General features: G+C 42.7%; 1 protein-coding gene across 4 annotated transcripts in view; it reads left to right on the top strand.

Moving 5' to 3' along the window:
- The window catches only part of KCNQ5 (potassium voltage-gated channel subfamily Q member 5), a 456,708-nt gene that overhangs the window by 390,449 nt on the left and 41,709 nt on the right, over positions 1-24,550 (top strand). For all 4 annotated transcript variants that reach the window (XM_072965455.1, XM_072965458.1, XM_072965459.1 and 1 more), the window contains 2 exons: positions 1,276-1,370; positions 15,832-16,052. In XM_072965455.1, coding sequence (XP_072821556.1) covers positions 1,276-1,370; positions 15,832-16,052 — 316 coding nt within the window. The remainder of the gene's footprint in view (positions 1-1,275; positions 1,371-15,831; positions 16,053-24,550) is intronic.

Raw genomic sequence — 24,550 nt, 5'->3', positions numbered from 1 at the left:
CTTGTAGGTGGCATTTTTTAGGCTCTTGTTTTATTATCCAGTCTGCCACTTTGTCTTTTTATTGGAGCATTCAGTCCATTGACATTTAAGTCCATTGATATTATGAATTATAATAAAAACTTTTCTCCAGGAGAGTGGACTAAACACTTGGTCATCAGAGATATTTGCAGACATATTACCAAAATTTGTATGGAAAGTAAGTTCAGGCAGTCTCTCAAATGAATAGTTCAGAGAGAAGCTTTTCTAACAACAGCCATCAAGCAGCCAACAAAGGACAGTGGAGGGATTCTAAGACCCAGAGCCAGGCAATCTGCGTCAATGCCTCAACTCTGCCAATCTTGTGTAAAACTCTTAATTTATCTGAGCCTTTATTTTCTCATCTACTAAATAAAGGTCTCAGTCCACATTCTGATTGTGAAGATTACATGAAAATACTTTGTATTTTCCATGTCAGGTATAATTATATGAAGCAGAGAGAGCATATGTTTTACATCAAAGAGCTATAAACATACCCTTAGATCATGACATTAAATTCATACACACTTTCCAATTATATTCCTAGAGAACACATTTTCCCCACTTTGTTTTAGCCCTGCCTTTTGTTATCACTGTCTTCATTTTTAGCATTAGATGTATTGCATAGTTCAACTTCAGAGAATTTCGCTACATCATTAACATGCCCTCAGGGTCATTAGTTTACTAGCTAGTTTACTAGTTAATTTACTAGTTGCATTATGGATTTGCAGGAGTCTTTGGCCTGTATCTTATCAAGTAGTGATTAAAGATGTGCAGTTGGCTCCTGGGAAGCATGGTCACACTCAAGTAGTCACTTCCGATATCTTTCCCTAAGCCATTCCAAAATTGCTCTCTGTTGAACTTGGTACGCTGGTTTTGATGTGAGTTACTTTGATAAGCAGTTCTACTGATGTGGCGGGTTGTGTCTAACAGCTAGCTGAAAATGCCAGTCATCTTCACCCCCTTGGGCATTTACTGGGGCAAAATATGACAAAGATAATATTCTTTTTTGGTTTTTTGTTGTGTTTTGTTTTTATTTGGAGTGGGGAGGTAATTAGGTTAATATCTATATTTATGGTGGAGGTACTGGGAATTGAACCCAGGACCTCGTGCATGCTCAGCACACTCTACCACTGAGCTCTACCCTCCCCATGAGGAGATGATTCTTAATATGTATTAAGTTAATAACTTCCCATTTCATTTCATTGTCTCCTTCTCTTTTGTTTTTCTTTTCTATGTCCCCACGTGTGCCGCGTGCAGTGCGTTTGGCGCAGTTATGCAGCTGATGAGAAATCTGTTTCCATTGCAACCTGGAAGCCACACTTGAAGGCCTTGCACACCTGCAGCCCCACCAAGTAGGTGCCAGTGCGACAGCTGGTGCTGTCATCAAGTGTCTTCAAATTTGTAAAACAAGTGTGTGTAGATTGGGGCTCCTCTTTTTCTCCGTTGCTCTTTGAGAGATTCAGTCTGTTTAGTAACAACTCAGGCACAAAACTAAATAGGCTCAGTATCCTTCCTCACCATCCCTAGACTGGGTTTAAAGATTAAAAGAATCCAAACTTTTATAGAGATGTATTTTTACTATTTCATGCTTATTTTCCAATATCTCATTTCCTAAAGCCAACCAGGATTTTAAAGGTAAGTGCTGTAGTTCTAGAAAAACAATGATAGTTTAAAACTCCACCCATCAGCTGACCCCAAGCTGGTAGTGCTTGGAGAGCAATGTGTCTTTGTACCTGCAAGTCCCTCAAGGTCAGTTCTCACCTAGATCCCCTCACAGGGTGGCCCTTGAACTTTCACTTGCAGGTCAAACCAGTATCAGTGGCAAAAGATGAGAAGAGGTAGAGTCCAATGAGGTGAAGGGACCAATAAGAGTACAATTTGGAATTAGCATCAAAAAATTTAAGTAATATTACTTCCATTCACATTTCATTGGCCAAAGCAAATCACCTGGCTGTGCTTCAGCTCCCTGAGGGTGGGGAGGTGCCGTCCCACACTGCACTGAAATGAGAGGAGAGTTGGAAAGATCATGCCCACATCCTGATGGTCCCTGCTGCCATCTTTAATTCAAAAAACAATCCTCAGCCCTGGAATCCTGGACTCCAGTCCAACTAACAGAACACATGCTAAATCGTAATCACCACCTAATTAAAGAAGATCCTCAGGGAATCAACCAAAGCAAGTAAGTCGAGGGAAAGGCTTTCTGTGAGTCACCCAGCTGGACCACCATAGTCAGATCCTCAGGTTGTTCAAGTTTTAAAAGGGTTTAGCTGAGTTAGGGTATGTTAGAGTACCTGCTGTGTCATTCATAGCCCAAGAAAACCTTAGTCCTCATAGCTTCATGGGATTCGAGGCAGCTGGCTAGGGTGGCTCTGTCAGAGAAACCTCCTTCTCACTGATGCAGAGGAGAAATCATCTGGGGAAACCTGCATGACTTGTTCCCTGGCACTGCAGTCTCTGAGGAGATTAGTGATGCTGCGGGTCCCCCATTAGCCTCCAGAATCTGTTCCGTTGTTCCCTGTCCTGTCCTGGGCCTCAGTTTCCCATCCACAGAGTGATGGTCAAGAGCTGGCCAGGATCACTTCTGAGCTCAAATGGGACACATCTCCTAGAAGTTGGGGTCAAAATGGTGTTGGCACCTGTGACAGAGAGAGTCATTGACCCACAGGATTTTAGAGGGGATGGACCCTAACAAGACAGAAGCATGGATGTGGCTGAGTGACTGTGTGGACGGGAACCCACCTTTCACTTCGATCTTAAAATTCAGCTAAATGCCCTTTACTGAGTATTAGATGCTTTCAGAGTTGTAGCATTTTAAAACAAAAAAGGAATATAACTCTTGTGCCATCCGTTCTTTGGGGATGTGAATCAAAAGTGGGAATAGAAATTGTACATGTCTTGTCTTCATGAGAGTTGCTCGGTACAAGTGTAAGAGGAAGGTTAGAAGAAAGAAACAGGAGAAGGTCTCAAGTGACGAGAGAGGGGTCTGTTATTTTGTCATACGTGATTATTCGGCTTCCCAATTCCTGTAATTTGGGGGATTAGAAGTCATCCTGAAGCCTGGAAAAATGATTCAGCAATGACTCCAATTCTCCCAGTGCACAAACTGTTATTTTATTCACATTACTTCTCTCTTTTTTCTGATATTTCTCCTATTTTTAGTGGGGTGGGGATGGAGGATACTTTATGCAAACACTTGTCTTCATCCTGTTCCAGTGTGACTACCAACCACCCCCTCACACTCCTCTCCCCACACCCCTCATTAACCTCGGGATCTCAGCCTTATTTCCTGAATGACAGTTATCTGCCCAGAGAGACACAGCATCACTGGCAATGCTCATGGGAACCTGGTCCTCTTCCTTCAGCGATGCTTTGTTGTTCCAAATTGCAGGGGTTCTAAATCTCTGTTGTTCTTATTGTTTTTCCTTTGTTAAATCATTAAGAACATGATGATAACTGTGACTCTCTCCCAAGATAACTATTCAACGCATTAAAAAAAAATCAAAACTTTGCCTATGGTTTTGGAGTCACAAAATCCCTGCAGCCAGTTTCCAAACCTTTGCTTTAGAAAGCAATCCTGTTTTAATCAGGTGTGCAGGTCAGTGAAGAGAATAATTTACAGTGACTTAAAGGGATATTTTTACATTTATAACTAAGTGGCTTACTGAGCACAGAGTGGTACAGTAAGAAATAGACCAAAATGTCTTATTTACATAGTGTATTTCCTATAACATTCAGGGACTAACAATTTCTGCAGGGAAAGATTGTTACATTAATTCAATAAGTGCTCACCAAGCGCTGCTGGAGAAGGAAAAATTTTTCCTCTGCCTTTCTGGGTTCTTCTGTCTGGTCTAAGAATTAAATAGACATGAGACAGATGAACAGGAGAAAAATCAAACAAAAGTTTAACAACATGTGAACATGAGAAAGATGCAGGAAAACTGAATAACTGGACAAGAAGGCTGAAACCCTCCCCTGAAATACCTTCTTCAGCTACAGACAGAAGACTATGTTGGAGTAGGGGGTTTGGGGCTTCAAAGGGGAGGAGGCAATTCACGTGGAGATAGAAGAGCAGGCATTTGGTACATGACTGTTTGTTGGGCCTGCGGAGACACTGGGACCGTCACTGTGATTGGGATACTCTGACCCCCAGCCCTGCTGGTACCCCACCACCACACCTGGCCCATATTCCCTGCAGACCCAACTGGTGACAGCTCTATTCTGGGGGAATAAGCCCTTTATCTAAACTCTTTTAGGCAGTTAAGGGAGCGATAACAAGAAAAACTTCCCGAGATTTCTGATTCTTGAAAATAATCAGCCTTGAGGGGATGGTATAGCTCAGTGGTAGAGCACCTGCTTAGCATGTAAGAAGTCCTGGGTTCAGTCCCCAGTACTTCCATTAAAAATAAATAAATAAATAAATCTAATTACCTCCTCCCCCACTAAAAAATAATAATAATTTTTTTAAATTTTTAAATTATCAGCCTAAATTTATCCTCTGGCCAAAGAGACACATTTGAGGTGCCGAATTTGGCTCCCCCTACATCACCTATCCTGTGCACAGCACTGTTCCAGGCACAAGGGATGCTGGTGGCGCAAGTGAAAAACAAACAGAATCTCAGGCCTCAGGGAGTTTATGCTCAAGGGACTCTGGAAAGAGACAGTAAAAACAGATAAGTAAGAGATGTAACAGAGTAGAGGGTGATAGGTGCCACAGAGGAAAGTAAAGTAGGGAAGGAATTTAGGGAGCCCTGGGGGGTGCGATATTAAACAGGTTGGGGTGGGGTGGGAATAGCTCAGTGGTAGAGCGCATGCTTAGCATGCAGCACCTCGGATTCAATCCCCAGTGCCTCCATGAAACAAACAAACCAAAAAAAAGAAAAAAAGAAAAACACCCAAAAACAAAATAAATAGGTGGTCAGGGAAGAGACTGGGTTAGCAACAGCATCCTCGTGGTCATCAGTGATGTTGTTATCCATGGGAAACAACAACCCGTGCTTCTGTTCCCCAGCTTTAGAGCTGCAGCGGGATACTGGGACTCCGCCACCTTGTCCCGGGAGTCGGTTGGGAGAGAGGTGTGGAGACTGTCCCGTGGGGGAAGGGCAGGGGGAGCGGCAGAGGGGGAGAAGGGCAGGGGGAGGGGGAGGAGGTGCCGAGCCGCCCAGACCCACTCCTTTCTGGCCCCGCGGTCTCTCACACGCTCTTTAGAGGTCTTTGCAGTTGCTCTCTCCAAGTTTTGTTTTAACCGCAGAAGGATGTATAAAAGGAACATATTTCTTGATTTTCATCTTAAAGGGATTCAAGGCCATGTGAGGGTGAGGCCCAGGTAAAGGTGCTGTTTGAGGAAACAAGTCAGCTATTTTATGAAGCTGTGGGGAATTAACAAGCTCCAGAGATGCCATGCGGTCCCTTAAGAATTTGGAATTAAGAGATTGTCTGATCCCAAGAGATTGCCTGATCAGTTTACATGGAAGATCAGGAGCCGCGGGAAAGTGAGGGGCCTGCCCAAGGACACACGGGCTTATCAGCAAAGAGCAGGGACCCTCCCCCATGCCGCATAGACTCGGATCTGCTAAAGTGGGTTACCAATCCCAGCACGGAGCTAGATTCCCTACGTGCCTGGTTTACTCCAAGGGAGCTCATACCTTATACAATACAGAAACAAAATTTGCGTCTACAGGTGCTTGAGAGTACAAGACCACAGTCACACAGGAACCAGATTAAGAGACCCCCGAGTCAGCCTAAACCCCAGACACTACAGCGTCAGAGAAGCCAGCACCGCTCTGAGTTTGCTGATGCTGTTGACCAGAACCACTTTTCCTTAAGGGTGGAGAACTTTGACTAATGAGGCGTCTGGAGTCTTGGGTTACACAGGGGCAGTATCACTGTTGCTAAACGAATGTGGTGCTATCCCAGCTCTGTGCCACCACGGATACAGGTTAGAAAGTTGGCTATGTTTATTGAAAAGAGTGTTGCTTCTGCACATCTTGCTTGAAATAGATTGACTAAGGTACTAGACTCCCCAGCCTCCCCCTGTGGTCGTTATCAAGTGCTATAAATGTATTCACCAGTTATCATCATTTTTCTTCTGTCTGCACGCACCTGAAGGAAGGAGCAAGGGGAAACATCAAGCAGGTTTGTGATTTCTATTCTGCTACATGTTTGTTGATAAATCTGATGCTTAAACCGATGTTATAAATGTGTCTCGTGTGAGTAAAATTGATCAACAAATACAAGATGGTTGAAAGTGACCTTTCACAAGATTGCCTGCAAAGGAAGGTTGCTGTTATATCAGCTTTTTTCCTTTCTTTTTCCCCCCCCCTTGGGAGCATAAGTTTGTTTCCCTAAGTTGCTCCCTGAGTTTTACAATCTGCAGAGCATGGAACATTCTGGGGGGAAAATAATAATTGTGGTCTTTGGTTATTCCTGGCTACTGTTTTCCTAGATGGAAGACTTACCCTAGTATTCAAATTCCATGAGGAAGCATAGGATCCTTCTTTTAAAGTGAGACATTATGGGGGCTTTAGCAAAAGGACAACTGTGCGCGGGAGGTAAGAACCATCTGTTTAAGCATCTCCACTTCACGTAGCGCTGAGGTCTGCTCAGTGATCTGATTCAAAAGAAGAGTCTCCCATCCTTTAGGAGGAAAACAATACAACCGAAAACTTTATCAACTAACATATGGTCATTCTTTCATGCCTTGGAAGGAAATGCTTTCTCAGATCAAAGAGCAGAAAGCTAGGTCTAGGAGGAACAGGAGGTGAAAGAGAATATTTCAGTCTGGGTTAGTGAGTGCCAGATGGGTGTGGGTTTAGGAGAAAAACCCTGAAGGACAGAGCCTGGTGGGTCCCAGCACTGCTGGGGTGAGGAGCGATAGAGGCAGAACCGGCAGGAGAACCCCAGGTGCCTGGAATCCCACCTGGGACACAGTCTCTTTCCCGTCACTGCCACATGTTCCAGTAATTAGGGAACACAGGCATCCGCCTGCCCAGAGCTGGTCCCTGGATAGGGGCCAGTGGGAGTCCAGGGACTGTGCCTTTAGCTTTGTACTGTTGCACTGATGACATTAATCATAGTATATTTATTCAGTCCTGAAATTAGTTTTGAAAGTTCACTTGGAGTGATGAGTCTCTAGGTCTTTTTTTTTTCCATTTTTTAATTGCAGTATAGTCAGTTTACAATGTTGCATCAATTTCTGGTGTTCAGCATAATGATTCAGTCATACATATACATACATATACTCATTTTCATACTTTTTCATTATAGGTTACTACAAGATACTGAATATAGTTCCTTGTGCTATACAGTAGGACGTTGTTGTTTATCTATTTTATACATTAGGTAGTTAGTATCTGCAAATCTCAAACTCCCAATTTATCCCTTCCCACCCCCTTCCCCCACCCTGGTAACCATAAGTTTGTTTTCTATGTCTGTAAGTCTGTTTCTGGTTTGTAAATAAGTTCCCTTGTGTCACCTTGGTTTTTTTTAGATTCCACCTATGACTGATATCATACAGTATTTTTCTTTCTCTTTCTGGCTTACTTCACTTAGAATGACAGTCTCCAGGTCCATCTATTTTGCTACAAATGGCATTATTTTATTCTTTTTATGACTGAGTAGTATTCCATTGTATAAATATACCACAACTTCTTAATCCAGTCATCTGTTGATGGACAGTTAGGTTGTTTCCACGGGTCATCCATTTCTGCATTACATCAGCCAACACTCTAAAAGATTACAAACCAGTCTACAGCCGTACCTCCCTGAATGCGCCTGATCTCATCTAAAAGATTACAAACCACAACATAAATGTGTTCATGCAGGAAGTGAGACAGATGTAGTAGGACCTACAACACTCCTTCAGAGTAGGTGAACCTACACAGTGGGTGCCATTGAAGACCCTTCTCTTATTTGGTAGGCACAGATTTAAAGCAAAAGGCATTGGATGTTTCTGAGTGATATTTCCAGAAAGTTTGAATAACTTAAAGAGTAGCTTTTCTCCACTTTGGAGACATTTCTGCCCAAAGAGAAGTTCTGGTCATTAAACTCAGAATATTCTTTAAATAGACCAATAGACTGAACAGTTCTGACTGCTTAGTCCTCCTTTGTCCAGACTCCATGCAAACCCCACCATCCTTCTGTTGTAACTTTACTTGAAAAAAAAAGTTAAAGCAAATCATAGTCTTCATAAGCTGTTTTCATCTCTTAAGTAATATTTGAAGTCTTTCTTGTTTCCAGAACTATCCTTGTACAAATCATCTCAAAGAGTAACCTGCCTTGGGAGGAGGGTATAGCTCGGTGGTAGAGCACCTGCTTATCATGCAGGGGCTCCTGGGTTCAATCCCCAGTACCACGATTTTTAAAAATTAAATAAATTAATAAATAAACCTCATTACCTCCCCCACCAAAAAATAAAGAAAGAAAACCATGTTTTTTTTTAAAAAAGAGTAACCTGTCTCCAAGCCCTAAGAGCAGGACCATCTTTGGCAACAACTCCACAGCTACTTGAGAATAAGGTCACCTGTCTTGATTCTATCCTCCAAAACACAGCTTTTGACACCTGCGAGGGAAAAGCGTGAATCACAGGGCAATGACTGCATATGTACAAGTTCTTTGGCAGTCCTGAGTGAGGGGCCACCTTGGCCTGACACAGGGATGGTGCACCTCTTGGTGACAATCGTCCCCAAGGCAGTGCCACAGAATTCGAGGGTCACTGTTGAGCTTCGGCCCCTGGGTCCAAACATGAACCTCCTAGTCATCTGTCACAGTTCAGAAAGACTAGCAGCAAAATGTTTTAAATTTCATAATGTTCACATATACCTAAAACATTAAGATGTATTCTGCATGCTTGTGTCTGAGGCTGTCAAAATTCACTCACCTCTAGGTTTGATTATGTACAGAACCACTGAGCTATGCCTTTGACTTGGTGAATCACACACAGAGATTTCTTGCTTCTCTGTTGTCATTGGACATTTAGCCAAAACCACCCTGAACACATCCTGTCTTAGTATTTGGTGTGCACGCCTTACCTCACGCCTCATAATCATACCCTCGGGTCTTCTGTGCCCAGTTACATATCAGATCACCGTGTGTAGAGCTATGACAGAGAATGTGCTGAATAAAGAATTCTTGGATAGAGTAATAAAATATCCCCAACGTCAGGTACTTTCTGGGAAGAGAGAGAAAACACCACCAAAAGTGGAAAAGAGGAGGAATGTAAGAAGAGAGAAAGTGAAACATTAAAACCATTTCAAGGAGGGGAGGGTAGAGCTCAGGGGTAGAGCACGTGCTTAGCATCCACAGGGTCCTGGTTTCAATCCCCAGTACCTCTGTTAAATAAAGGAATAAATACATAAACAAACCTAATTACCTAACCCCCCAAAAGAAGTTAAAAATTGGAAAAAAATTAAAATTTTTTTTCAATCATCAGAAGAAAATAAGCTGAAGCCCCCATTTTCATATTACCTTGCCTTCCACCTTGCTGGGCTCCTTAGGTAATGAAACGCATGGTCCCACATAATGACTGTGGACAGACTATTTTACTGTAAGGACGGTAGCAACAGGACTGTCTTAGGTGAAAAATGACTAAGTTGCCCTTACTCCTGCAAAATATGCACAAAGGAACGTGCATTTATCATGAGAATTCTCCCTTGGGGAAGAGAGCGAATCTGGGTCCAGAATATTGTCCATCAATGCTCGACCCAGTTTCAGATGGACTGATGAACACCGCCCACGCACAGAGCCCTTTACTGTTGGTGCCGTTGGTTTATCGCTGGTGGTTCAGATAATCAGCATGGATACGCTTCAGCCAACTCTGCTATCCTCCAGATACCTCAGAGCCTGGCATCTCCTAAATCCTTCCTCAGGGGGGTTCTTTGTACTTAAGAACTAGGAGTAACCCACAGGTGGAAGAATTTGGTACAACCGCCAGTTCCCCTCTCCTGGGGCCTGTCACTCGCTCCCTCTGAATGACATGTCACAACCGTAGATCAGGCCCCTCTGTGGGGGGTCACACAGGTTCACATACACCCTCAGGGAACTAGATTCCCTCCTTTGCAACATTCTTGTTTTAGCAGAACAAGAGAAGAGAAAGCCTAAGAGAAAGATTTTGCCTTTCAACACGGACGTTAAGATACATTTTTTAAAAAAATTCACATACAATGTCTCAGGTTAAGGAAAGACATCCAGTTCCAAGCTGGTTACGCATGGTTTGTGACAGATTCAAGAACTTTCTTTAAAAATACAAACCATCAAGAAGAGCTTTTTCATGTAGCTCAACTGAATAACAGGGAAGATTGGTGCAGGGTTGAGGTGTGTCCCTACCACACCTATTCCTCTACTGAGGCCATAAATACAACTTCTTTAGCGTTTAATTGTTCATTTGTTTTCCTCTGTCTTCCCATGGAAACAACTGTAATCTCATATGTGGTGGTAAATCATGTTTATTGATTTTATTCTAACTCATCATCCCATTAAGTAATTGTTCCAACTCATTTCTTTTTTAACTGGACAGTTTTTCTCTGTTTGGGTATAAGTTGTCGATTTTGGAGCACAGAATTTCCCTGTAAACCCGTCTGGTTGGATTCAGCCCGTATTCTCACCTCCCTCCCATCCTCCTCGACAAAGTCAACCCTCAAGGTGGACTAGGTTGTGAGTTAGTCACCACAATGGTTCAGGAGAGCTTTTCCCTCTTCCGACCTGTTCAGTTTTATTGCTGCAGGCATAGCTCATAGCAGCGTAGGTTTGGGGATTATCCATGAATCTCACTGCCTCTGCTTACCCTGCATCCTTCATCAACACTTGCTAGCTCTGTGCCTGCTCTGTAGTTAAACTGCAGGTTATAGGGCATGAAGACTTCTTCGTAGACTCTCTGAAGTTGCTTTCACAGGTACTCGTGAGAAGGCTGTAAAGATGCCTATTTTTAATGGAGGCACTGGTACATGCTAGGCATGCACTCTACCACAGAGCTACACCCTCCTTGCCCAAGATGCCTGACTTAAATGTTAAAGCCTTCGTGATATTCTTTTATTACATTGCAGTCTTGTGCTATGATCTACTGGATGCTTTGTCCAAACTGCTCCTGAGTGGTTGCCTTGTTAGGTTCTGAGAAGTGTGACTCTCAAGATAAAACTCTAAAACACTGATGGAAAAGATTGTGCACTCAGAGTTCTTCTGCATTTATTTTCCATTCTTTACATTTCCTTTCTTCTCTGTGCAATGAGTGATCTGCACGTGTTGTTAAAGTAAACTCGGTTAAGACTAGACTTTTTTTTTCAGCGTTGTTGACTTGTGTCCTTATCGGCAAAATGCTAGGTGGCTTCAAAAACATTTTGTTTCAAAATGGTCTCTCCTGCTGTTCACATTTATTGATAAGAGGGAAAGGATTTAGTCTTTAAAAACACATCGTAAGACTTAAGAAAAATACTATCTTGTTTATAAACTTGCTACCTAGAATATTTTCTTCTGTCTTTTTGAACATGTGTTCTGACAGCTGGTTACCTGTATTAACTACAACTGCCGCTATTTCATGCAAATCAAGAACTTCTTTAAAATTTCAAAGCAATTAATGTTATCTGCTTCATTGAGTCCTTTATATACTTATTTTTTAAACTTCTGTAATATTTTATTCCTCAATCATGTATATAGTGTGGCATGGCTGTTAATGACCAGGGCCGCTATATCCTAAAATATTTAATTCTTATTTTCCTATGACACAGATGCTAAGACAGAGACTACCATCATTTGTGATGTCTATTTCAAATCTAATTATTTCTACTTAACCATTAAGAGCATTGAGTATATTTTGAGCTGCACAATTCAATCACACATTTAGTGTTTCAAAATAGTCTGCGTACTGACATATGAAAAACAGTGAAACCGAATGGCTTTGTTTTTCAAAAAAGAAAAAAAAAAATCCCTAAGCACTTTCCTGGTGGTGAAATGCTTAGTAATGTACTACTCTATCTCCCTCACTCCTAGTAAGTTCTCTAGTAATAAGCAGAAGCTCTTCAGAATACACACCTCACGGAAGCAGAGGTACCCAGCATCCCGGCTACTGACATGAGACTTGAGAATGCCAGCTAAACTCAGGTGCATGATCAGGTTACACTGCCACCCTCCTTGAGCACTGCTCAGAGGCTCACTCTTCTAAGGACTTCTTGAATGAGGTTTCCAATCTGCTTGTAATTGTCCTCTTGCCTGTTGCCTGCTTTGACCCTCTCCACCCCGGGGACAAGTAGGCAGGGTCCCGCGGTGCTGGCAGTCAGTGCCCTGGCGCCTCCTTGCTGTGGGGCGATGCTTAGCTGTGCACGCACTGGATGGTTCCGGCTCCATTGCCTTATTGTGCCTGAGGCAAGAATTTGTAGACTGCTTATCCTGGGAAGGGCTGAAACTCTTATTAAGTTTAACAATAACCACCGCATTCTGAGTCCGGGAGGATTACTGGAGGGTTACAGTGATGCCACACAGCTCCCTGGCAGGGAACAACCAGTAGTAGACTGCATGCTGGACCATTTGAGTACCTGGTACATCTGGCTCCAAGAGAGGGGAGAATTCCCTTGCAGGATGGCTGTGCAGTCTGCCCTAAGGACAGTTCTCAGCCAGGAACAGGGGACTGCACACAAGCAAAGATGCGGCAATTAATGACCACAGCGACCTTTTGGTTGTTTCTCCGCAGAGATGCCTCCTTGTTGTCTCTTAGGGATAATCTTTGGCAGTCTTCCTAAAACCATTGTTACATAAACCTTCCTCAAAAATCAGGTTTCTAGATATCGCCAAAAAGAGCAGAAAAATAATGAAAACTTCGATGGACAAGGGAAGTCTCTATTTTTAAACAATGTGTGTTTTCAATAACAGCCACCTAATCCATTGAATAGTCATCTAATTGAGATGCTCTGTTGATTTCCAAAGGGGAAAAGAGCTAGAAAAATTAATAAAAGTGAGTTTTTGGTAAGAGGACACAAGAAGAGGAGGGAGAGTAATAGCTCAGTGGTAGATCACATGCTTAGCATGCACAAGGTCCTGGGTTCAATCCCCAATACCTCCATTAAATAAATAAATAAAATAAATAAATAAATAATAAACCTAATTACCTCCTCCCAAAATTTAAAAAAAAAAAAAGAGGATGCAGAACAGATCTTTGCCTTGGAAAAGAAAATTCTGCTTGGTTAAAACGTTCTGGGTTAGGATGTTATTCTTAACGCTCAACTATGTCAGAAGAGAGTGAAAACAGTGCATCCTTTTTTCTAGTTCAGTGTCTAGTATGTTGAGGCCACTTTAAAGTAGTTCTTGAGAACTTTTTAACAGTAGACATTGGCAAATATTCACGTAGTTTAGAAAGAGGAAAAGAGGAAGGGGAACCTAGAACATTTATATCAACTTTAAGTGCTTTCCATGCTACTAAGATTTAGAAAATACATTATTTCCACTTTTCATTAATTCTTAAAGATAATATTAAATGTTTTATAAGGGCTACTTTTCAGAATATTTTTACAGGAGCAACTGTTTTTAAGTATTTTTTTACTGTAAATAAACCATGGCAGATTTAATACTGATTTTTTTTTTACTTTTTTAGCAATTGAAATTTCTAAAGAGGAAAAGCTAAATTTCATATTAAATGGTTTTTTAGATGCCGTTCTCAGTTTCCTGTTCATTGAGTTGCACGGGGAAAAGATATATCTTGAAAGTTTGAGAAAATAATCTGAGATTAACTAAAGCCGACCTTGTATGGTAATCAACATGTTAGTTCCAGGACAGGTAATTAATTAAATAGAGTGAGAACACTTAACAGTGGAGCTCTGTCAACTTCAGCCATTCATTAATCTAAATCAAGGTGCAGAGGCATGTTACTGAACCAAAGCATCATAGATTTAAATGATGGAAAAGATTTGCTGAAACTAAAGAGATTTGAAATTTCTACTATTAAAAAAAAAACCCAAGCTTGAGAAGAGGAGACACTGTGAGCACTAACCCTTTGAGAATTTGCTGAAATAATAGAAAGGCTTTGGACAACATGGGGAACCTAGTCCAAGGATTAGAAGATTTAGTTTTGGAGGGGAGGGCATAGCTCGCTGGTAGCGTGCATGCTTAGTATGCACGAGGTCCCCCAGGACCTCCATTTAAATAAATAAATAAACAAATTAAAAACCTAATTACCCCCCTCCCAAAATAAAAAAAATGTAATGCTGTTTTATGATGTTACTGTTGCTGTTGTTGAATGTAACCTGCCGTTGAATCACACGTGTGTTGAGTGCAGAGAAAGCCTTTGACTGATGGGCTTGTTTATAAAAACCCCAACCCCACCAACTCCATCACAGAACCGCCCCTCCTGTTGTGCACGTGCCTTCAGTCTGGCTGGCCTCGGCTGTGTCTGCATTTCAGAGTGGAGCTGTCGGCTGCATGGTCCCCGTGTTTATCATCACCAGACTTCTGACTCCTACAGTTCATTATTTGATTTGTTTTTATGGAAATCCACATCAAACGTGGTATCTTTTTAGAACATCATGTGTGAGGCAACTTGGCATGGAAAAATAAATGTTACTGTTTCTTGTTAGCTACAAAACATGTCTCCACTGAACACAATTGCTGTTGGCTGCTGCAGATGGGGACACTGGACATGGTGGTCAGTGGAAAACGAAAAGTCTCCACTTGGTCTCAGATAACCTGTGGCCAGGAGAACCCTGCCTTCATGGCTCACAAAGGCTGCATCCTGACTGCCCCTCCCAGACCCCATTCCCCTCCATGGTCTTAGGCCTGAAGAACCCTGGGTGGGCCTCTCACTTCATCCCGGCATCACTTTTAATGAATGACACAGTAGTTTTTAAACGAAACAAGAACACAAACAAAATGGTTACATAAAGATCCCCTCAAAAAAAAAAATCCCTTAGCTATGCTGCTGTTTTCATCCTCAAGGTAGAGATGAGGCCTCCAGAACCGCAGTCTCAGGTTCCAACCTGCCCTTCCCAGCACATCACACCACACCTCTTGATTAGGGAAGCCTGGAGACGCCCTTAAGATTTTTCTAATAACGCTTCCTTTATCAACCCGCAGCAATTTCAGGCCTTGCCGGCATCTGAGACCTGGGTCTGAATACATATAAGTTACCAGTAGCTGCCACAGCAAATCAATAACCTGATGAAGAGTGGGAAATTGTCTTAGTGAACATAACGTCTCATTCCATCAATTAGCCATCACATTCATTGTCAATGAGGACCGCTCTACCGCATGTGGTTTTTGTCTCGCAAGAATGAACGTTTGCATAAAAGAAAGGTGGCCTTAAATGTTGTGTGTTTAATTTAGCATACCGTGCTGCCAGCTGCCCTGAGACTGCATGAATTTATGGATCTCATAATCTTGCCTGGAATATAAAATGCATGCAGATGTCGGTATGTGTGCGTGTGTAGCCATCGTCTCTGTTTTCCTGTAGAAATGCCTAGAAATGACAAGGCTATAGGCTCCCAAGTGAAAAGTAACTTTTTGCAGTTCTTCAAGGTTGAGGTTCAAGCTAAAATCTGTTTCTAAAGGGAACACCAAACCAGTTCTTGGTTATTCCTGTGTAACTGGGTCAACACCGCTGTACTCGATATCCCAGGCTTCTGCTGAATCCAGGAAGGGTGTGCAGACTTGAATGAGGTTGACTTCAGACGAATGCAAACAGAGAGATTAAAGAAAGCTCAAAAATATATTGCTCTGGCCCTCCTTGCTAAAAACATGTCGTCTGTTGAAATATATGATCATACACAGTTTCATCCAAGTATTTCCCAAGTGGAGTGGAAGAAAATGCTAGAAATGGAATAATCGTGCCTCTGTTGTCCGCAGTCAGAAGCTGAGCTTTAAGGAGCGCGTGCGCATGGCCAGCCCCCGGGGCCAGAGCATCAAGAGCAGACAGGCCTCGGTGGGCGACCGGAGGTCCCCCAGTGCCGACATCACGGCCGAGGGCAGCCCCACCAAAGTGCAGAAGAGCTGGAGTTTCAACGACCGCACCCGCTTCCGGCCCTCGCTGCGCCTCAAAAGCTCTCAGCCCAAACCCGGGATCGACGGTAAGCCCTGTCCTTCCAGGACCGTTCTTAATGCACCAGGCTCCAGGGGGCGAGGCTGTACCTAAGCCATCCTCCGTGGTACCACTTGAAGAGGGAAGGAAATGACCCTCATGGGAAGGATTGTTTGCTTTGCTTGTTTGCTTGCAAATGTCTTCACTGCTTTGGGCAAATGCACCGGACATAGGTTGACGTTTGGAGGCATCTTTGGCAGCTAAAGCTCCATTTCCAGAGGAGTCACACAACAAGTGAATTCTTCCCTCGAATCCACAGTGTATTACGGTGTCTCAGACATGGGCCACGTCACATGAACATGAGAGTCCTTCTGAGGACGGGTTCTGTCTGACCAGCAAAGGCCCAAGGCCCAAGGACAGCCAAGGTGCTCTGGGACTGTCGGGAAACACAGTAAGAAGGGGAACACCTTTCTGGACCACAGTGAAGGTGCTATTCCTTTTCCTACTGTGCTCTGTCCACCCCTAAGATAAACAGAGGTCACTGCTCATCTTTATTCGAAAGACTCTTATTGAAAGTTCTCTAAGGATCACTCAAATTCAAACTCTTCTCCCAAGAGGAATAAACCTATTTAATTTATCATAGTAGGTGGCAGAAGTTTCCTTACCAGCCTGTTTTACTGAGTGCCATGTAGTTTCACATTTATGAAATAAAACAGTTTCTTCTACATTTAAGATTAGCTTGGCTTTCCTTTTAAGTCTGCCTCCCCTCCCCCCACTGGGGATCGCTTAGACTGGGCAAAGAACCAAAATCAAATCACATCTTTGGTTAATACATAAAATCTGCAAAGGCTGTCAGTCCTTCTGAGCTCATTCTCGAGCACAACCTGTGTTTTCCCAGGCCCTGAGAGCCAGAGGGATAAAATTAACAACCAGGCGGCGTCATCCTGGTGACCTCAGGCTCCCTGCAGTGAGATCCGGGGAACCTCAGCCCTGGGGTCTCTCCCAGCCCATTCAGAGATCCTTGGGCCAGCCCCCCACTCTCAGGGGAGACCCATGAATCTCCCCTTCACATATTCCGACTCTGCACACCCCATGGACCCGCAGCCCCTCCCAGCAGAGCACGTAGCTCCTATCTTGGCTGCAGTGCGTGTGGCCCTGCCAGGCTGCCCTGCATCTGTCACTGTGCTCAGGTAGGAAATGCCCCCTCCCTGGCCCTGGATGCCCCCCCCCCATCAAGGCCCTGAGTGTCCTGAGTCCCTGGCAGCACAGATTTTCAGTGCCCTCTGGTTTCCACACTCTCCCCCCAGGCATTTGGCTGAAAGCCCTGTGAACAGCTGAGTCGAGAATTACCAATGACAAGGCTTTCTCGAGCCCTCAAAATAGACTTTCCGACTATAAATGGGTGCCTCATTTCTGGAAGGCGAGTTGGCAACATGCATCGAAAGCCTTTCCACATGCCTACACTTGGACACCTCCCTTCCACCCACTGATTCCATTTCTAGGATATAGTCAATATAATGAAATATCAGATATTAGAAACAATGCTGTGAATTAAAAGTTATTGACATGGAAAAAGGATCACAAGAAATAAATTACTCCATTTTGGCTGTGTGTGCGTGCATGTGTGGTTGTGTATGTGTGTAGATTCATGTATTTATAGGAAAAGTTCTGGAAAGATTTACAACAATGAATGTTACCTCCCGGGGTGAGACCATGCTTATATTTTGTTTCATTTTGTTCATCTGTATTTTCTATTATGTCTATGATGAACATGTAAAGCTTTTGTCATAAGAAAGCAAAAGAGAATTTTCTATTAAAAACTTGGGCCTTGGGTTGCGGGGAGGATGTGGTTCAGTGGTAGAGCACATGCTTAGCAAGCATGAGGTCCTGGGTTCAATCCCCAGTACCTCCGTCAGGAAAAACCCTAATTACCTCACCCACCCACACCCCAAAAAAGTATACAGTATATACCAATTATATCTCAATAAAACTGGAAGGAAAAAAGAAAGAATGATTTGGAAAATTTTCTTAATTAAAAAAAAATTTTTTTTAAACTTGGGCTTTTCACACACTGCCCTCTTCCTTTCCCTGACGCTGGCGGCCTCCAGTGTCACTGGTGGCTCCCGAGCCCCTCTCCTTAGGCTGCGTCCCTCCCACGTGTAGTCGTGGATTGTCTCATGAAGTCTGACAGCTCCTACTGCTAACAGAGTGGCACTGGGCTCTAGAGCTGTTGTAACAAAGTCCCACAGGTGGGGTGGCTTCAACAACAGAAATTTATTTTCTCACATTCTGGAGGCTGTGAGTCTGCGATCTCCTTGGCTCATAGACGGCCACCTTCTCCATGCCTTCATCTCATCCCTCTGTGTCCATCAGTGTCCAGATTTCCTCTTCTTAAAAGGACACCAGTCACGTTGCATTACAGCCCACTCAGATGGCCTCATCTTAACTTAATTATCTCTATAAAGACCCTGGCTCCAAATTCTGAGGTCCTGGGGGTTAGAGCTTCAGCAAATGAATTTTGAAGGAATGCAATTCAGCCCCTAACAGAGCACCTGCAAACCCACATCCCAGCATCCGGGGCCAAGCTGGGGTGTGCCTACATCTTCACCCCAGCCCTGAGTTCACACTGTGCTAGAAACACATTCGTTACCCACAGTGGGTCCATGCTCTTCCAACGTGGGCTGCAAAAAAGCATTTGCCTCCCTGCTGGAAAGTCCTTATAGTGGGATGAGCACCTCTAAATATAAAATTCATAGAAGCTGGATTCCGAATATGGAAAATAATTCTGCTGTGCATTTGGCCAGAGGGAAAGCATTTTTCCAAGACTCCAGGAGTTGGCACTGTCTATCACAATATGTTCAGTTACTGCAAAGTTGTCTCCAAGGTCAGACAGATAGAAACGGAAGCCCTGTTCTCCAGATCACAAATTGGAAAAGCCTCCTGCCATCCGTTTCCTACACCATTTCACACAACTGCAGGCCTGCTTAGTTAGAGAGGAGTTGCTCTTCCCTGGTGGGTGCCTGTCTTGGTGGGTTCTGAGTTCCCTGAGTGACAGGTAGCCTGACTGCCGTTCCCTTGAAGTAGCTTTGTTGGCCACCCACCTGTGAGAGATCATGACTCCTTCCTTCTTCTTGTTTTATCCACTAGCCCAGAACCTTGACCTCTGAGTTAACTCAAGTTTAGATCTTGGCAAAACAGAAAGTCTCTTTTTCACAAAAAAAAAAGCTGAAGTAATGTAGTCAAATAAATGTAGACTTCAATTGATACATTTTTATTTAGAGTGCCTCACCAGGTTTCAAGTATTTCTAAAGTCCACTTATTAGCTTAAGAAAATAATATATAATACTGCAGCCAACTCCCAATTATTCTAGACTTATTTGCTCATTCACATCTGGGGCTTTTTCTTTTCCTACTTTTCTTTTTCCTTTACATATTTTAGGCATTTCAATGCCTATTAACAGCTCAGGGAATGTAGATGAATAGCAGAAAGAAAAACAAATTCAGACTGGGCCTTTAAGTTAACAACTAAGTTACATTTGGAAAATGATGAGCCTGTAACTGAAAGATAATGTAATAGAAAAACAAAAGAAATTTAAGGTTAATCTGTACATTTTAAGAAGTCTTGCAAAATATGATATCTTACTACAGATAGTATTATTTTTATAATTTAATGGCACACAAAAGATTATTATAGTCCATTTTATTTTTCTTAGCTATAATTTTTGATGCAATTTACATGTTATACTTTGAAAGGGCACAATTTTATTTTTTAAATTTTTTTCTGGTCTTCTTTTTAAATATATTTTTATTTTATTTATAATTTAATATTTTTTAATTTTTCCCTTTAACAGAAGTACTGGGGATTGAACCTGGGACCCTGTGCATGCCAAGCATGTGCTCTGCCACTGAGCTATATAACCCCACACCCCTGTGAAGGGGCACAATTTTAAGTTCCACACCCATGTATACCAAAGCAGTGAAAAGTAACAGGCACGTGTTGAAGCCAGAAATTTACAAATGGCAAAAGGAAGAAAGTAAACAGTAAGGGACAGGGGATGGTGTTACCATGGAAAATTTATTTAGCCCAATATGAAATGAATAGTATTTTTAGTTGATGAATCCAATAATTAGATAGAAATTTACCATTAGTCAATCAGTAGTGTTTAAGCCTCTTGATATAATTTCAAAACTTTGGAAAGGTAAGATGTTTTTAGATTCCACATATAATGAGTATGATTAGGCATTGTTTTTTTTTTTCTTTCAGTGTCTGGCTTATTTCAGTTGGCATAATGTCCTCCAGGTTCATCTGTGTTGTTGCATATGGGAGGCTGTGTCTTTCTTTTTTCTATTGTAGAATTATACCACAATTTCATGTCACTGTGTGTAAGTCTATTGCGTCATCATGTGGTACACTTTAAACAGGTACCATTTTCATTTTAGAAGTAAAATTAAAAGACATTAGGTGGATTTAAAGTGACATTTTTATCTCAACATATAAGAATAAAAATAATGATAAAGTAACATTTATTGGGGGGCATTTTTCTAAATCATTTCATTTAATTTAAATGAAATTTTGTTTCATTTCATTAACTTCCATCATTTCATTTAACTCTTCCAATACCCCCAAGAAGGAGGCACATTATTATTTCCATCTTCTGAAGCTAAGTGGCTTGCCCAAAGTCTAACAGATGGGAATACAGGAGCCACAGGCCACGCCCAGACAGCCTCTTGTAGGACACATTCACAGCTGTGTCCCCAAATGTCATGTCAGTTTCTCTTTAAGCATCTTTCATATCTCTTTTTTTCCCACTGTCACTCTTCCATCTTCAGCTGGTCAGATCCCCTTCCCTTAAAAACCATTCTGCCTTGCCACTATCCCATCCCATCTTTCCCCCAGCACCAGCTGCCAAACCTCTGAGCTACATGGTCTTCAAAGACTGTCAGAGTGAAAGATCCAGCAAATTGGGGAATGGCCTTTGGATGACCCTTCTCTGTGTGGATCAACTATCTGGAAGGGGCTAAGGATAACAGCATCTGGTCTGTGTCTGTTTATCTAGGGAGGGAGACAAACAATGAGGCCATCTGAGGGTCTGCTTCATGATACAAAGGGTGAGGTCAGGAGATGGACAGCTGTTGACACAGAGGAGCACATGGGACTTGGCAGAAAGCAAGTTGAAGGAACACCAGGTAGCCAGAATGCAAAGAATGAACCTAATGGGATTCTGGGGGCAGGTCTAGGTTTCTGGTATGACTTTCTTCTTAGGGAAGGTTTCCTGCTGGACCCTGCTGTGTGGGGAACACCTTTCAGAGTTGAACTCAAAGAACACAATAATCTTTGCGGAGAGAAGGAGGTAGTCAGAGGTGGCTCCACCCTGTAGAGCTTAAAATAATCTGTCTCACATCCTACATGAATAACTTGCATGTTTTAACATATTTAACATTGTTTCTGCCCAAGGGGAACTTATCAGTTCTTCTGGATAATCCTCAGGGCTCATACTGGTTGCAATAGGAGGTGTGTCCTTGCCAGATGTTGATGGGAAAGACCAGCACCACTGTGGGTGCAGGAAACACGTGGGGTTCACCTAAGTGGTGGCAGAGTGGGCAGAAAATGCAAAATACCTTCCCATCTCGGGGGTCCTGGAGGTCAGTTCCCTTGTATAGGCACTGCTAGTATCTCTTCTCTTCATTTCCTTTCTCCCCTCGGCCAGGGGACCACATAAGATGCATTTGGCTGCAGAGCACACGAGAAACAGGTTCAATCACCTTCAACAATAATAATTTGTATGAAACCCCGTAAAAAGAAATTCAAAGGCAGGACAGCTCCCAGAGCAGGACATAGGTGCCCTGGCTTCGCTCCTCTAGGTTTCTCTTGAGTCTTCTTTTGATTCTGCCCATCTTGTAACTGCTTTCTTCTCTGGCTGGGAGCAAAATGGCAACAAGCATCTTATCCACACACAAAAGGGGACCATCCTGTGTTGGCATCTCCTCCTGAGGGAAACCGTCTAATCATGCCTTATTTTGCAGAATTGGGTCTCCTACCAGAAACGATCACCGGTGAGGAGAACGGGCACTGAGAGACACAGTCAGGATTCAGCCCCTGGCTCTGGGGCCTGCCCCCACCCCGGGTGGGGCACTTGGGTCAAAGGGCAGGGGTAGGAGGTATAGCTGGATACATCTGAGGAGTTGTGTTTGGAGACTGGCCATTGGGAAAGCAACCCAATGTGTCTGATACAGCCAAGAACTCTGCTCTACCTCGTGGTGAAAGTGAGGAGGAAGAATGCCCTTAAACTTGTTTCCTCCCAAATATTCTGTCTGTACGTGACTTCTGTTCCTCAAGTGTCTTTCTTTTTTAATTGAAGTGTAGTTGATTTACAATATTAGTTCCAGGTGTACAACAAAGTTATTCAGTTTTACATATACACACATGTATTAGTTCTTTTCAGATTCTTTTCTGTTACATGTTATACAAGAAATTGAATATGGTTCCCTGTGCTCTACAGTAGGTCCTTATTTTTTATCTATTTCATATATAGTAACGTGTGTCCATTAATCCCTAACCCCTAATTTATCCCTCCCCTTTCTTTCCCCTTTGGTAACCATAGTGTTTTCTATGTCCCTGAGTCTGATTTTGGTTTGTAAATAGAATTTGTATCTTTTTTTTAGATTTCACATATAAGTGATATCGTATATTTGTCTTTCTCTGTCTGACTTGCTTCGCTTAGTATGATAATCTCTAGGTCTATAATACTGCCGTAAATGGCATTATTTCATTCTTTTTTACGGCTGAGTAATATTCCATTGTATACATCTTCTTTATCCAGTCATCTGTTGATGGCTGTGAGCCTAAAAGCCAGATTTAGAATTATTTTTTTCCTCCTTTCTTTTATCACATAATCTCCAGGAGACATGGAGCACAGACTGGCCTAGTTCCTTATATTTCAAAAGGACAAAGTAGATAATGGAAAACCTAAGGGAAAAATAAATGAATTCAAACAGAGCTATGACAGTCTGTCCCCCCATACTATCAGCCCAGAGTCTGTTTCCCATCACCACCCCCACCACAGGGAAACCAGCTGCCTCCCTCACCACCTCCTCACCAGCCTCACTCCCCCAGCTGCTTGCCTGGGACTCCTTCTCCCAGTTCAGGTGGATGACAACCAAATGAGTCTCACCTAAAAATAGCAAAAGCGAGGGGGAGGGTAGAGCTCAGTAGTAGAGCACATGCTTAACATGCATGAGGTCCTGGGTTCAATCCCCAATACCTCCATTAAAAACAAAGTTAAATAAATAAACCTAATTACCTCCCCCACCCCAAAAAAGAATAGCCAAAGCATAGAAATGCATAGCCTGAGATGCCAGAACCCTCGACTCCTCTTGAAGATGTTAAATCCACCCCTTTCTCTCTTCTTTAACTCTGTCTTCTGGGTCCCAGGCCCACAGTCTCCTAGAAACGCTTGCTGGAGAACATCAGTGTAAGATCAAAAAACATCGCAAAAAAAGGAAGCATTTCAGCGCACTGGTTTTGACAACGGGCTTCAACTAACAAACTCCCGTGCCAACAATGGGGTATTTCCAAGCCGTATAAATCACAAGCCAGGCAACATGTTATATTTGACTAATTTATGCACATGGGCCTTTCATCTCATACTAATCCTCTTTTCCTTCTTTTCCAAAGGCATCTTCTTTCCTCATGTTTTTTTTCAATCCTTCTCTCGCCCCCTCCCCCGCCCCATTGACATTTTTGGTGTTTCCACAGAAATGCCAAGCACAACACTGCTCTTCACATATTTCCTGATTTTCCGGGTCGGTGGCCCCCCCTTCAGCCACCTCTGATGATCATTTTCTACAACATAGGATGCTTCTCGGCACCTTCTGAAACTACCTGCTCGTGATCCCGCAAGTGTGGACAGGATTAAGTCTCGTTGAAGCAGTTTTCCATCAGGGCTTGGGCTGAGCCTGTTTGTACACATCCCTGGCAGGAGACCCCTCAACGGGGGGGCATGCCCACCCCAGGAGCTCTGTGGGTGACAAGACCTGAGGGCTTTCTTTCCTGAGAGAACAGAAGGATTTCTTGAGAATGACTGGATATAAACCTTGAAAATTAACACCCCAGAGTCCACTCTAGACCCAACATAAGTGTTATCATAGTTCTATGCCAAAGCCAACAGAGGATATTTAGTAGAATTCTGAAACACACTTTCAATTTTCTTTGCATTCTTTTTTAATTGAAGTATAGTCAGTTTACAATGTTGGGTCAAGTTCTGGTGTACAGCACAATGTTTCAGTCATACATATATATCCACATATTCCTTTTCAGATTCTTCTTCACTATAGGTTACTGTAAGGTACTGAATATAGTTCCCTGTGCTCTACAGTAGAACCTTGTTGTTTATCTATTTTATATATAGTAGTTAGGATCTATAATTCCTGAACTCCCAGTTTATCCCTTCCCACCCCTTTTTCCCCTTGGTAACCGTAAGTTTGTTTTCTATGTATGTGAGTCTGTTTCTGTTTTGTAAATAAGTTCATTTTGTGTCTTTTTTTTAG

Source organism: Vicugna pacos, chromosome 8, assembly GCF_048564905.1.
Source record: "Vicugna pacos chromosome 8, VicPac4, whole genome shotgun sequence".
Classification (NCBI taxonomy): Eukaryota; Metazoa; Chordata; class Mammalia; order Artiodactyla; family Camelidae; genus Vicugna; species Vicugna pacos.
The sequence above is the reverse complement of the archived record's forward strand: the minus strand, read 5'-3'. Positions and strand labels throughout refer to the sequence as shown.